The sequence below is a fragment of the Fundulus heteroclitus genome, unplaced genomic scaffold (assembly GCF_011125445.2).
Source record: "Fundulus heteroclitus isolate FHET01 unplaced genomic scaffold, MU-UCD_Fhet_4.1 scaffold_941, whole genome shotgun sequence".
Lineage (NCBI taxonomy): Eukaryota > Metazoa > Chordata > Actinopteri > Cyprinodontiformes > Fundulidae > Fundulus > Fundulus heteroclitus.
In genome coordinates this window covers 16,063-33,491 of record NW_023397408.1, presented here as the reverse complement: position 1 = coordinate 33,491, position 17,429 = coordinate 16,063, and the positions used below count along the sequence as shown (strand labels likewise).

At 40.2% G+C, this 17,429-nt stretch overlaps 1 protein-coding gene across 2 annotated transcripts; it reads left to right on the top strand.

The window, feature by feature from the left end:
* Positions 1–9,110: 9,110 nt before the first annotated feature.
* LOC105926781 (28S ribosomal protein S22, mitochondrial) lies at positions 9,111–17,419 on the top strand. Of its 2 annotated transcripts, none has more exons than XM_021316862.2 (8): positions 9,111–9,259; positions 9,780–9,928; positions 10,014–10,178; positions 10,293–10,436; positions 10,742–10,825; positions 14,531–14,676; positions 14,776–14,884; positions 17,044–17,419. In XM_021316862.2, the coding sequence occupies exons 1-8, from the start codon at positions 9,142–9,144 to the stop codon at positions 17,134–17,136; spliced, it is 1,008 nt and encodes a 335-aa protein (XP_021172537.2). In that variant the 5' UTR covers positions 9,111–9,141; the 3' UTR covers positions 17,137–17,419. The 2 variants fall into 2 exon arrangements, with proteins under 2 accessions (XP_021172537.2, XP_035990820.1); XM_036134927.1 differs by having other exon boundaries at positions 9,771–9,928.
* Positions 17,420–17,429: the final 10 nt, after the last annotated feature.

The window sequence follows — 17,429 nt, the reverse complement described above, 5'->3', positions numbered from 1 at the left end:
AGCGCCAACAATAAAGGTGAGAACTTTATAGATGTTTGAGACTCTTATTTGGACTAGGAAAGTAGCTCTTGAGATTTTGTGTTGCATTAACAGAGTTAGCTAGATGAGCACTGGAGACTTCTCTTCCTTTTAGATGGTTTATCTGGCAAACATTTTTGGTCTAAGGGAGACAAACAACGTGCTTAAGGTTTGTAAGAACAGTGAGAATACCACAAAGGGCTCACCTCTGGCCACAACAGATGCTTTGCATCTGTTTTGTAGCTCAACGTTTGGGCTGTTTTAAACGTTTTAAGATGTCCTCATTTGATTATTTAGGGAAAATATAAAATCTTGCTTTATTGTAATAGATCTTTACAACTTTCAAGACGCTCTACTACACTGCAAAAACATGACTGAAAATGAGTAAAGTTTTCTTGAAATGAGTGTATTTGTCCTTGATTTGAGCAGCAAGTTTAAATGATCTGTCAATAGAATAAGATTTTTGTGCTTAAAATAGAAGCAACTCATCTCTATCATCTTATCTCAAGTGTAGTTTATCTAATTATCTTATTTTAGGTGTAAAGATACTCATTCCATTGGCATATCATCTTATTTAATTGCTCAAATTAAAGACAAATGCACTAATTTAAAGACATTTTTACTTATTTTTACATCAGTTTTTGCAGTGTAGGGAGATGAGATGCAGCAAAAAAAATAGTTTTCAGATCTTGTTTTCATCCTCTTTTCTAATGTTTTGTGCATGTCTGTGATGTTTTTTAGCTGGCCCAACAGTTGAAGTAGTTAATTATTTGTCAGGGACATTTCATTTCAAGTATGATCGATGCTGTGGAGCCTTTTGCCTCAGTTTGAAGAAGCATAACATGACACGCACAGTGTTCCCACGTTGAGCTGAGGCTGTCCTCCGTTGTTCTTGTGCAACACTAACGACACACTTGAAAATCAAGGTAGTTTTTTTTTTACTTCAACTGTCCCCTCACAGCTCATGAGCAATGTAACTTGAAAGTCTACATATTTTTGCATCTTTTTCTGTGCATCTGATGAAAGAAAATTGAGCTGCGGTTTATGCAACACAGCTTTTTGTTCCTTTACAGAACAATAGTTGTTGCATACAACCATGTAGATACACCAGTTTAGATGGTCCAGAACCACCAGCTGCGGGCTGTCACTTTGCATTTCTTTTAAAATACTCATCCAAATGAACAACATCAGTATTGCCTGAGGTATAATGTGACTTTGCAGCTTCTAAGGGCTCCCTACTGGCCTGGTGGGGACCCAGGACTACTTAAATTTGCGGTGTACGAGTTGATAAATGCACCAGTACATTTAGTAGTACATCTGTTGGGGGCAAATGGTAAAAATAAGTTTAAAAATTTTAAATTCTTAAATCCTTGGAAGTAAGAAGATGTGTTATCTGGCCAGCGTCATGAACCAGCTGAAATTATCGGAGGCAGCTACAGCACAGAATCTCGATCAATTTGTCTTCATATTGCAAAAACTGAACTAAAATAAGTAAAATCTTCTTGAAATTAGTGTCTTTGTCCTTGACTTGAGCAGGTAAATAAGATGATCCAATGGAATGAGCATTTTGACCGCTAAAATAAGATAATTAGACATACTACATTTGAAATAAGATGATGGAGATGGGTTGTTCCTACTTTAAGCAAAGATCTTATTCCATTGGCAGATCATTTTATTTACCTGCTCAAATAAAGGACAAATACACTAATTTCAACAAAATTTCTCCTATTTTTATTTCAGTTATTGCAGTGCAGAGGAATTAAGATTTTAGATTTCACTGTTAATGCATTTTCATGACAAAACAAATTAAACAAATACCAGGATGTACACATATGTGCAGCTAAAACTTCCCCATGCCAAAGCATGCATTTATTTATAGCTATGGCTTCCTGGACTAATCACTATTATCATCTTTGCAAAACAATGAAACCCTTTGATTGAAAGATGAACTGAACATATATTTTATATCCCATTTTATTAAACTAATCAAGAACGCCCACTTTATGCCCTCAGCCAACTCGACTCACTGTGTCTGACCACACAGCCATGGTGGGTGGCCAGGAGGTGGCCATAAGTTCCTTCTCGGTTTTTGCAGATTTTACATAATGAGCAAAGCAGCTGTAGAATAGGTCTCATAATTCATTCAAATTATTCAAGCAAATAAATGAAAATGTCCTTTAGTTAAAAGGCAGACAGGACACGTGAGCATGGTCTGGATTGACTCCATTCATTTGCTAGTCACTCTGCACTGCATGGCACTACTAACGAAGTTTATTATACCCCCAATGCTTAATGTCCTATCAGACCTTGTATTCATGTGTACGATAACCTGTTGCTGTTTTCACTTTTTCCATTTCCTTTTCAGAATTTTATGATTTTGGGTCTCCACATTGTTACAGCAAAGCGCAAGCTCTGCGGCTCTTTAGCCAAGCAGAGGGAGACTGTGGGTGGAGCTATAGTGCTCACGCTGATTACCGCTTAAGGCCTCATCAAACTTTGGGCTGGCTCTGAACAACATTAGATGGTTTATGCATGATTACGTTTTTTATAGTGACACATCAGCACTCTCCAATTACAGTAATGAATGCGAAAATTGAATGATACCGAAAAACTATTCACCTGGTAGGTACAGAGAAACTAATGCATAGCTGCTATACACCAGAATCACTATGGTTCTGGTATCTGAAAACATCTGCACTCCCTGTCTGTGTTTTCACATTAATAAGAACCGTCTCACTGCATTCCTAACAGATTTTTTTTTCCATAGCCAAACTTTACATCAGTCTTTTTTTTTTGTTTCTTGTAAAAAAAAAAATCTATTACACGTCCATCCGTGTGTGCCGGTGTGTGCGAGCAAAAGCATGGATCCTTTCTGGGAAGCCGGAATCAGTGAATATAAACAGATGGATGGAGGTCAGTGGAGGTGCAGGTGAACTTTGCTGCCATCAACGCTCATACCTCCAGCTTTCCCCGACTCTGACCCCTCTAACCCCAACCCCTCAAAACACACACACACACACACACACACACATACACACACACACACACACACACACACACACACACACACACACACACACACACACCACAACACACACACCACACGTCAGATTCATTTCTACAGTTTCACCTCTCTCTAGTGGCTGTAAATGTCAACCAACTGTCTGTGATAGATGCAAAACAACAACATCTATAAAGAATAATATTGAAATCTCTTAAAGAGAATAAAAAATTACGACATTTACACTTACTGTGGTATAACACGTTTAAATCTGACCTGAATGGAAAGCAAGCAGGGACAACAGATGAAAATACTCTTTTTTTTTTTTTTTTTTTTTTTTTATACAACTGAAATATTCCTCCCTCGAGGCATCGCTGTCCGGACTATTTTCTGTGAGCCATAGCGAGCTCCTCCGAGAAGCTGCCGAGGTCCTTGGAGGTAATGTCACCATGCCCTCCGCCGCCCTCCCCTCCTCTGTTCTCTCCTGCGTCTCCCCCCTCACTCCTCATATCGCTGCGTCTCCTCTGACCTTCTTTCTGCCCTCTCTCCCATCCTCGCCCGTCTTCAAAGACACGGAGGGGGAGGCGGAGGAGAGGAACGCTGGCCTTGAGTGCCCATTCCCAAAGCCACAACAGCTCTCACACAGGTGCAGATCGCACACCACAACCCTCTGAAATGCTACTAAGTCCGCTTAGTTGCATGTAGGATCCACTCCCCATGGATTCATGCGTTGGTTGAGGTCGGTTACATCTTTTTGGAAGAGGCTGATGGTTGCAGAAAACGCTCAGCTAAACTTTAACAGCAAATTTTCGTCACTGATAAAAGACCACAACATCCCTCCCTTTTAAACGTATTTGATGTGAAGTCACACTCAAAAATACGACACATTAGATTTGAAAATGTAAAGATAATACTTAATTTGGACAAAGAAAGACACAGAGGTATAATAATAATCATACTGAAATACTTTTATTTTATACGCCTCACTTGTATTTCTAATTAAAGCATAATGTTTCTGATGATTGTGGCATTAATGCACACACACACAAATATACATATATATATATATATATATATATTTATATTATATTTATGCAACAAAACATATATATTTAATGCAACAAAAATCTTATTTTAATGCTTTCCTGAAAAGATCTCAAAGGGAGCTTGTTCTCTGCCGAAATTGCCTAGAATGGCAGAAAAAGATATTATTGTCTATAGTAATATTTAATGCAAAGAACAAATATAACTATGCAAACAGAAGAAAGGAAAGTATGACAAGAAGAATTTTTAACATTATTCTCATGTTTGAATCAGTGCTTATTTGGTGCAAAAACAATTTTTAAAGATGGTTTTAAAATTGAAAGAATTATAAAACATGCATGCAAAGAATAAGAATAGTTCATAATAATACCCTATAAATAATTGTGTTAATTGGCTAAATCCACTGGCAAACAAAATAAATGTATTTTTTTTAATCTATCTGAATATTAACATTTTTAAAAATGAAGCATCCACATTAAAGCTTGATTCGATAAATTATCTTATTTCATTTGTCTTCACTCACCAGTGCCACCGTGATGGTGCATGTAGGAAAAATATTAAAAAAGGCAGGGAGCACGTTTTGCATTATTCTTTGTTTTCTCTTATTTTTCTATACTTTTCTACAACTGCAGTTTTTATTCAGATTAGGTATTAGAAAAATAATTATTTTAATCTTCAATCTTGATTCCAGCATCGCAGCAGTGGTCCGAAGAAACACACAAGACGGCATGTTTCCGGAAGTGTATCAATACTTTGAAATTCGGCAAAACCGATTCTAGATTTGTTTATACTTCTTAAACAGAATGACGTTAATCAGCAAAGACAGCAAAAAAATGAAATGAAATGAAAACTTTCTTTACGAAGCAAAAGTTTTTGCAGAAAAGACCTCAGGTTTGCTTCACGAATAAAGAAGCTGCTCTAAAAGTGTGTAAAGCATGGTCACACACACACACACACAACACACCCTAGATGGCAGGACTCAGAGTTGGAAATTACTGTCAAACTGACAGCAACAAGTTCAACAGTTTCCAAGTCAAAAAATATCGGCCATCCTCTCTCACTGTGGGGCATTTTTGATTTGCCAGTGCTTTGAGGACAGACATCCTCTTCACATTTTCTCGCTCTGCGTCCACACACTCTCACACACTCTCACACACTCATACACACACACACACCTTTCCGTTTCACCCCGCTCTGAACCTGCTCTCCGTTGACCGTGCAGAAAGCTAAATAAACATGTGCGGCGAGTCATTCCCAGTGTGCCCCCGCTCCTCACCCACCCTGCCTGGCTCCTCACCCTCTGCATCACCTCTCCAACCCCCCCACCCCCCCCACCCCCCACCATCACCCCACCCCATTTCCAGCCCTATTCTACACTCAGGTTTCACCTCTCAGCTTCCTGCTGGGAGCCGGTCACACCGACACACACTCGGCCTATTGATGGAAGCTGAAGCAGTGGAAAAGAGAGGCCCTTCTTTCACCGACCGTTACGACGCGAGGCTTCCTTTCATTACAAGTGAAGTTTTTTGCGTCAAATATTCAAGCTGCTGGGAGGAAAATACACTGCGAAGTTACATGAAACGTGTCCAGAATGGACTTGCGCACTGAGCTCCAGCTCCAGAGAAGAGCCTCTAATCCCGTGTGTTCAGCCTCCGCGGCTGCAGGATTACCCTCTGTCAGCAGTGTGACAGCTGGGTACATCTGGTCGGGCAGGGGCCTCCTACATCTCAATCCACACGTCGTTTTGCCGGTGTCTGGGGCCTCCGGGCTCGCTGCCACCGCTCACCTCATTACCCGAGCGGGCCACACCTCCACCCGTCCGCCTAATATCTAAATCCGACTGCAGCTCATCGGGTTCCTCTCGGAGCTGGGGGAGATGGGAAAAGGCCGGGGCGTCGCAGGGGAGAGGGGAAACAGGATCCTGGTGGACGGGTCGGTGCGTGGCACATGCGGTTGAATTAATAATCGCCTGGGTTGTGCGGTGGCGGGATGGAGGCCTGTTGTTTTTTACAGTGGTGGGGTGAAGGCATGTGCTTCTGGCTACCGTAGATTGTTTGTGTTTTTCAAGCAGAAAGCAGGAAACCCTGTGATATTTCCATTGCATCTCTTTGTAACGTGAAGTTGTGTACTGATTTGTCCCGATCGATGAGGCTGCTGAGATTTTTCTCTTAATTATCTAAACCACCAAACTCCACAGTAAGAAAAAAAAAAACTCACAGGACAGTCACATGACGCATCATCACACATGGGAAGTTTGACTCTGTTCCTCATAAACAATCACGCTGCGCAAGTACCTGCTTACGTTATTTAAATTTCAACTGGATCATTTGCATTGAAAGTGTTGTTATTCGCTTTTTACCAGTTCTTAGATCGTAAACGTGGGCCAGCATGAGATAGTCCTAGTAGCAATGTTCAAAAACGCCACGCTTTCATGGTGTTTAAACGGAAATGAAAAATAAAACTGCTTTTATTAGAAATGTAAAAGCCAGACTTATTTCTACTGCTGCTAAAATAATGTAGTACATAATACACATAGGTCATTCTAGTTATAACAATGTTATCTAAAACCTTTATTCATTGTCATTTCGATAATTAAACCTATGCAAAAACATATAAACTAAACACCAGCTAAATTTGGCTGTGTTTTTTTTTTTTTTTGTAACTGAGAGAATTTCGTCGCTTCAGAAAGATTAAGGCGTTGGCTGGTTGAAGGGCTTTCTGAACTCAGTTAGATTATTCTGTGACCATGTCCATCTAGTTCCTCCAATGAGAAAAACAACACCTCCATGCTTTTTTAATAATGTCTCCAGACATACAAAACATGTGTTGGTATGCACTTTTAAAAGTGCAACATGAAAGCAACTAGTGTTTCTTCATTTTGAAATGAGCAAAACTTGCTTTAAAAAACACACAAAATATCATCATTAAATCATGTGTGTTACCGGCTACACGTCCAAATGGGTGTTATTATTTACTGCTATCATAATTAGAATGGTGAATTTCTTGTTTGGTCCATATTTCAAAAGACAATTACATATATGACGCAGTATGAACACAGACATGTTGGTCATACATTAACCAATTAAACAATAATCCTTCTCGTGGGCTATCTGGGAAACATTTTATTAACAGCCTGTGGTGCTGCACCGTACACATACTGTACTTTCAGTATTGAATAGGGGCAGAGTTGAAACAAACAAAACAGCAAAGACCTATCTTTATATAGAAGGTCTGGCATGTGTTATTTTCTTTTCCTTCTCCACAAGCAGTGTTTAACTTCTCACCCAGACGTATTATCAGCCTATTCGAGAACACACTGTGATGGGGAGTCAGGAATGTGTGTAGGCTACGCACAGCCGAGACACAAGGAAGATAAATTCTAACAGCAGCCAGATTCTGATATAAACATATAGTATGAATGACTGTGGGATTTATTTCGCTGTCCTCAGTGGGGGTAAGAGTTGAACTGGTGATATTTTTTTAGACCGCCTGACTGTGTCTGATACGGTAGCACAGTGCCACCTGGTGATCAAACGGTGGAATTGGACGTCTTTCTTTCTTTCTTTCTTTCTTTCTTTCTTTCTTTCTTCTTCTTCTTCTTCTTCTTCTTCTTCTTAATAATAATAATGATGATAATGATACTACTACTAATAATATCAATAATAATAATATTAATATTAATATTAATATTAATATTATTATTATTATTAATAATAATAATAATAATAATAATAATAATAATAATAATAATAATAATAATAATAATTCCTTCATATAAATTCTTAATAAAAAAACTAAACTTTTGAATTGTGGGGTATTATAATGGCCTAACAATAATTTAGCGGGTTATATGTGGTTTATTCATGTGTGTCATGCCTAGTTGACTTTTTGATTTAGGAGATTTTAAATGGCCAGATAAAATACATCCTTATGTGAAATTCAATGAAATAACCTGACCAGTTATTGAAAGTGCCAAGGCATGAGAAAACAATACAGAACTTTTTGGCATCTGGGCCGAAATTGTCAAGTCCAAAGCCCTTGAACGCTGAAAAATTAAAATGGAAAAGGAAAAAAAAGAAAGAATGAAAGCAGTAGTTGTAAATTTTTAAACCTGCCCTACAAAATGTCATCATTTTAAATTAACAAATTAGTCAGATGTTCTGTAAAGAGATGGGTAAATCATTGAACATCCGAATGTCATCTGCCTTATTAAAAGATGGTCGTCCAGTTTGCAAATTATTTTGGGCTCGACTGAATTTTATTTAATTTATTCTTTTGGTCTAGCAGAATAAGAACAGGGTTTGGATCAGTATTTATTTTAATTTACTTGCTTTATGTATTCATTCAATTTTGATAAATACATTTGAAGCACATTTTAATACACCACAGTCTGCATTTGAGTAAAAGTCATTGGAAAGATGTGGTTCTATTTACTATTTAAAGAGAATGTAAAAATGTGGTTAGTAAAACATGAATGCTTCTAACATTGTAAATTGTATGATTTTAAGTTGTCTAATGACTTTGGCTTTATTAAAAATAAAAGTATTCATCTGAACCATCTTCTTTCTTGAAATTCTGGTGGAGGGGGGGGGGGGGGGGGGCATTCAAATTCAGATGGCTTCACTGGCCGCATTATGGACATGCCTAATCTAGATCATCCCGTGTAAATGACACAGTGTAACCTTGTGTTACACAGTCTGTAACACAAGGTTACAGACTGTGTACAATGCACCAGAAAGATACGCAACACCTGTTCCAAGGAATGCGGGAATATGAAAATGGCATCTCCACGAGTGATAGTGACATATAAAGTAGGCCACCAAGTATCAACCCCAAGGTAATTTACAATGTATGGGACCCAGGTACTTTTATTGATGCCACGTTGCCAAAATATGAATAAATAATAAATACATAAATAGACTCACTGGATTCGTTAATTGAAAAATATACAAAAAAATGTAATTTAAATTCACGTTCGTTCCTCTTCGCCGCTTGGCTCTCCGGCCTACAAATGGTGCGCACCCAGTGACGCGTTCAGCCGGCGCCAGCGGCGCTCCACTGATGAGGTCATAACAAAGATGGCGGCGCTGGGCACGGCGCGTTGCTTGTTCCGCAGCTTTTCTCGGGTTAAAGATGTGCAGAGGGGCAAGAAAACGTTGCTGAGATGCGGCGTGCGGACGTTCTGCAGTGAAACAAGTGAGAACGGCATGTTTTCGTTGTTAATAATGCTATTATGGTTAAATAAGCTTATGTTATGAATCGCTGACCTTGTAGCTCGTTTCGTTAACCCATCTCCACTGAAGCGGCTTTAAACGGGGGGAAGTTATATATATATATATATGCCGTAAAATTAATGTTTTCTGATGCTAGCTAAATATGTTTATAGCTTTAGTGTGAAAGATATGAAGTAGCTTGCTAAACAGCTTATTGTACTTGGCAATAGTTGCAAGTGAATTGGTCGTGAACTCGGGAATTAGAGGACGTTAAACCTTACTGTTGTCTGTAGGCAAGTAATGGAAGTAGTGTTGGACAGCATGAGGATGCTGCAAGTTCAGATTGGATTGAATAGCCTCAAAGTGAGATGTTGTGTAACTATTGCAGTTATGCGTCTAGTGGTGCATAAATGCAGCCTGAGAGCCAGCCATAGAGCTTCTTTGACTTCTGTAAGTCATAGATTTAAGAGATGATCACGTATCACAATCTGTACCGTCCGCAGACGATGCCAAGCCCCGGTTCACAGATCCAGCTGTGCAGGACATCCTCGGCAGGATAACAGGCCTGGACCTGCAGAAAGTCTTCCGTCCCATTAAACAAGAACTGAAGCCGCCCACCTATAAGCTTATGACCGATGAGCAGCTGCAGCAGGTAACCGTCACGACTCCAGCTCCGGTACGCTCTCTGTGTGTCACACACGCCTCATTTTAATCCGTTCCTCCCTGCTTGTTTCCAGGCTGTAGAACTCGCCAAGGAGGAAGCAAGGAAGCAGCTGCAGATGCCCCCCGTCCTTCCGGAGAGGAAGCCCATCGACGACGTGCTGGTCGTGGATAAGATCCTGGATGGCATGGACACGGCCAAATACGTTTTCACTGACATCACCTACAACATCCCACACAGGGTGCGCTCACGTTACTGTTCCTCTGCGTGTGACTGTGCTACTCGGTTGAGTTGAAATAAACACAAATTCTGCTCGGAAAACCTTGATTTTTCTTGCCCCCCCCTCTCTCTCCAGGAGAGGTTCATAGTTGTGCGGGAGCCCGATGGCACTCTTAGGAAGGCGAACTGGGAGGAGAGGGATCGTCTTGTTCAGGTCTACTTCCCCAGGCAGGGCCGGAAGCTAACGCCGCATCTCCTCTTCAAAGAAGAGAACCTCAAGGTGGGCAGCAACCCAGCGGGGTTAATGAACTGCCCCCTGCCTCCTCCTCTGGCTCTTTGTGGCACACTAGTTTATTCCTGAAACTCTGGGAAGTTCTTAGAATTCCTTTCATCAGCAATCCATTAGCAGTCCTGTATTGAGCTGCGTTTTCTGAACATCGTGTCCTCGGTTTGCATGAGGCCAGAATGTCAAGTGAATCTTGACCAAAGTTCTGCAATGCAAAACTTTTCTTTCTGTGTGCAATTACCAATAAATCCTTTATTTATTTATTTTTTTTACTAAGTTCTATCATTTTTCTGTTGCAGACGGTGTTTTCCCAGGACCGTCATGAGGATGTGTTAGACCTGTGTCTGGTCCAGTTTGATCCCGATTCTTCAGACTACATAAGAGTAAGTTTGCGCTTCTCCTGTTGCTTCCTCATTATAACTAAATGAACTAAAAACTGTTCAGGGACAACACTTCACTAAATTCTACTGTCTGAGTCTGATTTCTCAAAGGGAATAATAGGGTCTGCTAGACACATTCAGTCAAACAAAGCTAGACCACTTGACTGATATTATTCAGCTCTTGCATCTCCTAAAGTTAAACCCTGAGGGGAAATTAGATTTTAACAAAAGAACAACAGAGAGCTTTTATTTTGGAATATGTTGGAGCCTGTAGACCATTGAAACAACTTGCCAGGTTCAAGGACTGTATATCCTTGGTTACTCCTAGCAGCTCTTCAAAGTGCATCATACTTGTTAGCTGTGTTTTAGGCTGTTAACTGGGAGTCAGAGGTCTGCAGCATCCAACCTGTCTTTAATGGGATCGTTGCATTACATGGCCTGAAGTATGGGCCAGCACTCTGCGCCATGTGGTCATAAATATGGAACTGTTTTTTAAAAAAAAGTCTGTTTGTTGGCTATTCATAAGTTTAAAAAAAAAAAAAAAAAAAACAGAACAAAAACAACCCATGATGAACACGTTGTGTTAAACCAGAACAGCTAACTACTTTTAAATAATTGGGTGGTCTTAAACAGAATCTATTGATTAAAGTTGGGAACCAAGAAAAAATAGATTCCTGTGAGTGTTAATAGGTTTTTTTTTTTTTTTTTTTTTTTTTAGCGCTAAACAAAGCAGCATGATATTTATTTTTTGTCTTCAGTGTAACACCCCTGCGCAAATGATGTTATGCTGGTCATCGCAACAGCAAGGCTTAAATCGGAGGCATCCAGACTTTTGCTCAGTTTTTCTGAAAACGTTTCGACACCATTCCAGGAGTCTTTATCAGTTCTGGTGGCTCACACTTGAGCGAGTGTATCCAACGTAGGATACATGATAGAATATTCAAGCATGACTGTACCCCAAATTTCTGTAGACCTTGCAGAAATATGCAGGTTTTTTTTATTTTTTTTTATTTGGGGAACACTGTAACAATCTAGCGATGGCAATAATATTTATAAATATTGTTATGATGACATCAGTTACAATATTTGCCTGTTTTCTTCTTTGCTTTCTCATCTGTGCTTCCATCACTCTGACCTTTAGCGTTTTGGGGCGATGCCGTTTGTGTCCGGTATGAGCATCTGCTGCCCTGAGACTCTGTCCGACTGGCTAAATATGGATATTTAGCCACAGTTTATAACACTTAGGATATAGGAGCCAGCAGGTGTTGGTCTCCAGTCTTTTGCAATATGAATATTGCCAACACTGATGTTGCGATGATGTTATATTTGCGATTTATTGCCTTATCAGCCTTTGTGAGCTGGTTTTAATTCTGCTGACAGTATTAATCCTGCTAATGGCATAAAGTGCATTGTTCCAATGTGTCAGAATTTGTCCTGATGAACCCGAGCACAACCACGCACACAGAGCTTCGTTTAGTGAGGTTTATTGAATGAGTAGTGAAAGGTGAGAACAGAGTCTGTATTCCTGGAAGAGCAGGTGGAGGATGACGACTGGAGAGCTGCGGGTGCTGCGCCGAGAACCAGCAGCTCAGCAGAGTGAGTTCCTTGGATGCAGTTGCTGCAGTAGGACCAGGAGCGCAGCTGAGCAAGAGTCCTTAGAACGCAGGGGCCGCATTGGAACCGGGTGCAATGGAGAGAGTTCTGGTAGGAGCAGGGGCGGCAGACGAGAGAAACTTAAGCAGGCAAGTGGAGGCTCTCTGACTGGTAGACGTGGGAAAATCTCTGACCGGTAAAAGAGGGAAGGCTGATGCTCAGACAGACATGGGAAAATCTCTGACTGAGGGACATCAGATGATTGAAGACGGGCCGGTGGTGAGGAGCTGACTGAGGAGGGTTTATATGGAGGCTGGCAGGTGGAATGAGTCTGTGCTGATTAGAAACTGACAGGTGTAGATGATTAGTGGAGGGAGCAGGACAGGAAGGCGCTGGAAAGATTCAGGGTGCAGCAGGCAGAATTGCACCCTGACGCAATGTTTGCATGATATAACCTCAGGAAAATGATCAAAAGTACTTTTTATACCTGTTTTAAGGCATTTATAAAATTCCTTTATCTACTCCTAACTAGTGCACTTGTGGCCAAATAGAAATTTATAACTAAATGAAAGCAACCTCAAAGATGTTCAGTAGTTTGATTTATTTTAGCTGCAGCCTCTTTTCAATGGTCTCCTCTGGCTTGGTCAGCACGTTCTCCAGCTTTTTAGTTTTTACTGTTTGATGTACGGCTGCAACTAACGGTTATTTTAATAATCAATTAATAGGTTGATTATTTTTATGATGAATCGGACAATTTTTTTTACATTTCAACTTCAAATGATTAGGAAAAAGACTGACAGAGCTAATAAGCTGATAGAAAACAAGTTGCTACTTAGGTGTTCTGGTACAATAATATTAGGTAATAAATATTTTTGCTTCAAATAAAGAAGTTTGTTGACTAGATTGTAAGTAAACAATTTAAGTCAGTGTTGCCTATATTACCAGTGATTTAACAAATAAAGTGAAACTGTAAAACTGGGGTGTCAAATGCGGTTTGGTTGAACCTCACCTTGTTTTGGTGCATCTTGGGAAATAATTGGGCATAACGATGCAACAAATGCAGAATTCCACTTCTGACAATCAAATAAACCATCAGCCCATTTCAGAGTGTTTCAGCACAAGCTGCAATTTATATAAATACTACACGCTACATTTGTCCTTCTACATATTTTACTTCCAAGGATGTTTATTCTATAAGTTTTCAAAGTTTTCTTCCAAGAGTCAAAAAGGATGTTAGATATTTCTTCTGAAGGTTTTACATTTTTGAGAGTGTCTTTTAGGGATGTTTGTGTCTCATTTTTCTGCAAGTGTTTTTAATTTAGGTCTGCCGCTTATCATTCTGAGTGTATCACTAAAATTTCATTATGGTTGCATAACAATAAAGACTCTTGATTCTTGAAAAGTTAGTTTAGACCCCGCTCCTCTCCCACATACAGGACTTTCACTTAGACATTGCAATCAGATTAAAATTTAAACATTAACAAACAAATTACCATCAGAATTAAATTGTATTCTGATTTAGAGGGCTGGTTTATGATCCATGATCCGATCAGCATCCATCTAAACACCATTTTAGTTCCTATTAACTCATGAACTTACTGTGCCTGCATGTGGAGGATGGGCTGCAGAGCTGTGCAGCACACAACATTTAGGGATGATCATCATTTCCTCCCATCTCAACAGCAACAGTTCTCAACCATCTCAGAACCTGGTGCTGGTCCGTTCTATTCACTCAGAACAGTCAGAACCAACACATCTCCGCTTTTGTTTTGTTTCCACATGAAGTACATAATTTCTGCAGTTTTATGGAAATTTATCAACTCTGCTAAAGTCAGACAGTTTCTACTTTGAATAAAGCTTGATGCAAGTAAACGCACGTCATGATCGGATTATTTAACTTTTAGTCCGGACACATTTTAATCTGATCAGGGAAAGTTAAGCATGTAAACAAGCCCCTGTCATTAACCAGCTAACAGCCCCATTACCAGCCATCAGACTGACCTTATGCCTCAGTTATAGTTGTGCTTTTTTTTTTCTCTATATATATTTTATTGATTCGTTGTTGTGGCCCTATTTGATGTAAAGAGAAATGTCCTAACTTCCTGTTCTGTTTAGGTGCATGAGGCCACATACGAGGACCTGGAAAAAAACGGCAAATACGATCTCCTGCGATCCACCAGACACTTTGGAGGCATGGCTTGGTACCTGCTCAACACTCGTAGAGTGGATGGGCTTATAGTGGACATGCTGAGGAGAGAGCTGTGGGTTTTTTCATCTTCTTTTTTAAATATTCCCTGTTGATAGACGTTGTACCTGTAGGGGAGCAGAACTCTTAAGCCTCATTTTGTGTTTGTCTGCAGGCTACAAGATGCTATCAGCCTTGTGTCTCTGTTCCACATGGTCCATCCTCACAGCCAGTCAGCTCAGGAAGCTGCCAGCCAACAGGCCTCTGGCACCGACCTCCTGAAGGTGAGAACAACTCAACCTTAAAATGATAGCTGCGGAGTCGTATCTTTGGTTTACGCCACCACTGACTGTTGTCATGGGACCTATATGTTCTGCCATTTGATCCGATTCCAACACCTGATTAAATCAGGAGTGAGAATAGCTGATATGAGGGCTTTCTCAGCAAAGGTGTCCGGTCAGAGGTTTGGGTTTTATTCTAGGATAAGAGATATCGTTGTTCTGTTTATAACTGAAGGAACCGAGACATTCAGAATCGCTCTCGGGTCCAATCATTTCATCACAGGTTGATCCTAATAAAGGTTAATACATTATTCTGCGATAGACTGGCGACCTGTCCAGGGTGTACCCCGCCTCTCACCCATTGACAGCTGGAGATAGGCACCAGCTCCCCTTACGACCCCACAAGGGATAGACGTGTTAGAAAATGGATGGATGGATGATATATGATATAGATTCCTTCCACACAGAGACGGATAACATACCCGCGTTTCTGTTCATTTTGCTGATTATGGCTTCCAGCTATTGAAATATAAAAAATCTGGACCTCAGATCATTTGAATATTATGAGACCAACAAAGGATTTTAAATACACAATTGTGGGCCTGCTCTAAAGTGTATCCATATACTGTCCAGCATATGCATTCAGTACTGACCTGGGGCTCCTTTTGCATTACTGCGTCCATGTGGCAGGTTAGACAGGTGAACAGCCTGTGGTTCTGCTGAGGTGCAATGGAAGCCCATGTAGCTCTGATAGCAGCCTTCAGCTCGTCTCTATTCTTGGGTCTGGTGTCTCTCATCTTCCTCTTAACAGCACAGAGATCTCTGTGGGGTTCAGGTCAGACCATTTCTCTGGCTGTACAGCACAGTAATAGTGATTGAACCAGCTTTTAGTACATTTGGCAGGGTGGGCCGATAACCAAGTAATGCTGGAAAATGAAATCAGCGTCTCCATAAAGCTCATCAGCAGAAGGAAGCATGATGTCCTCTAAAATGTCCTGGTAGATGTCTGTGCTTACCTTGGACTATATCAAACCCAGCAGACCAACATCAGCCATCACTTCCCAAATCATCATCATCGACTGTGAAAGTCCATACTTGCTGCGCTACTCCTTTTTGCTTGCACGCTTTTTTTTTTCTACTACACTTTTTCCTTCCACTCAACTTTCCATTGATATGCTTGAATACAGCACTCTAAATGGTAAACAACCTAAACGGTGACCTTTTGTGGCCTTCCCTCAGTGTTTGACTGAAGTCAGCAGTATTCCTCACGATCGTGTAGGCCATAATATTTCAGTAATGTGAAATTGTCATTTTCTGTGAAATGGATTTTAGTTTTTATGAGCTGTAAGCCATTATCATCATAATCCTCTACTGGGAAACATTTTCACCATGAACCGGTAAGGACGAGCTAACTCCAACCTCCTCTAGTCATTCATAAATCACAAGCGGAGACCGATAATGTCTCGAACAGATGTGGTCTTTATGAACGTTCTAGGTTTACAGGTCTGTGTTGGCAGTCCCTCCGTATCGTTCTTTTTAATTTATTTTTCTTAAATCATTTGCAGTGGACAAACTCAGCGTAGCCTTCCTGCTGTTGGCAGAGCAAACGCTTAAACTTTTCCCTAAAGCGCCCGTCTTCTTGCCATAAATGACTTCTGAGTCTTGTTTACGCTCTTAAAGCTTCCCGCTGGCCCATGCCAAAACGTCAAGTGTACATCAGTCACAAGAAAAGCCTCATCCTTTTTTCTACAGAAAATACAGGCTTTGTAAATGTGACAACAGCACCCCCTGCTGTGTGGCTATTACCTTGAGTCAGTAGTATGATGAATATTATTAAACTCCTAAAAAAAGTACAAAACTTAATGTAACTGACGGTTATCTTTACTATTAATAGCTTGATATTATTTTTACCATATGAAGTTCATAGCTAAATTAAGTTTACTGGACGTACAAGTCAGGCTAAAAGCCATTTATATTATTATATAGTTAAAGTGTACTGTGTTACCACTGTATTAAACTTGGTTTCAAATTATTGCTTGAAATGCATCACTCTGTGGAATTAATATATATATATATAACACATGTTTCACTTAATTTTAATGAATTCCCAGATTAGCGTTTGTCTTATTTGTTCTGCTGACCTGTGATGTTTGTCTCTGCAGATCTATGCTCAGAACGAGTCCCAGAAGTCCGGCTACATCGAGCTGGCTCTGCAGGCATACGAAGAGAAAGGTGCTGAAGGCTCAGCTGCCTAAAATTCCAAGAACCAAACAACCGAAACCTTTGTTTAGCAAAGAATATCACCTAGAGGCAGAGTTCAAGTTGTGTTTCATTTGAAACATGACTGCTGCGGTTCTGTCCCTGCCTGGGTCCAAGATGCATCTTCACCCAAAGGAAAACTTCACACTCAAAAACTCGATCTGAAGAATCGTCTTCAAAGCCTTGCTTCATGTGGAGAGACTTTGTTTGTATTTCATTAAGCTCTCTGAAATTAAACTGATGTACATAGTAAAATAAAATCTGTCTGTGAGCCTTAAATGTCGTGTCC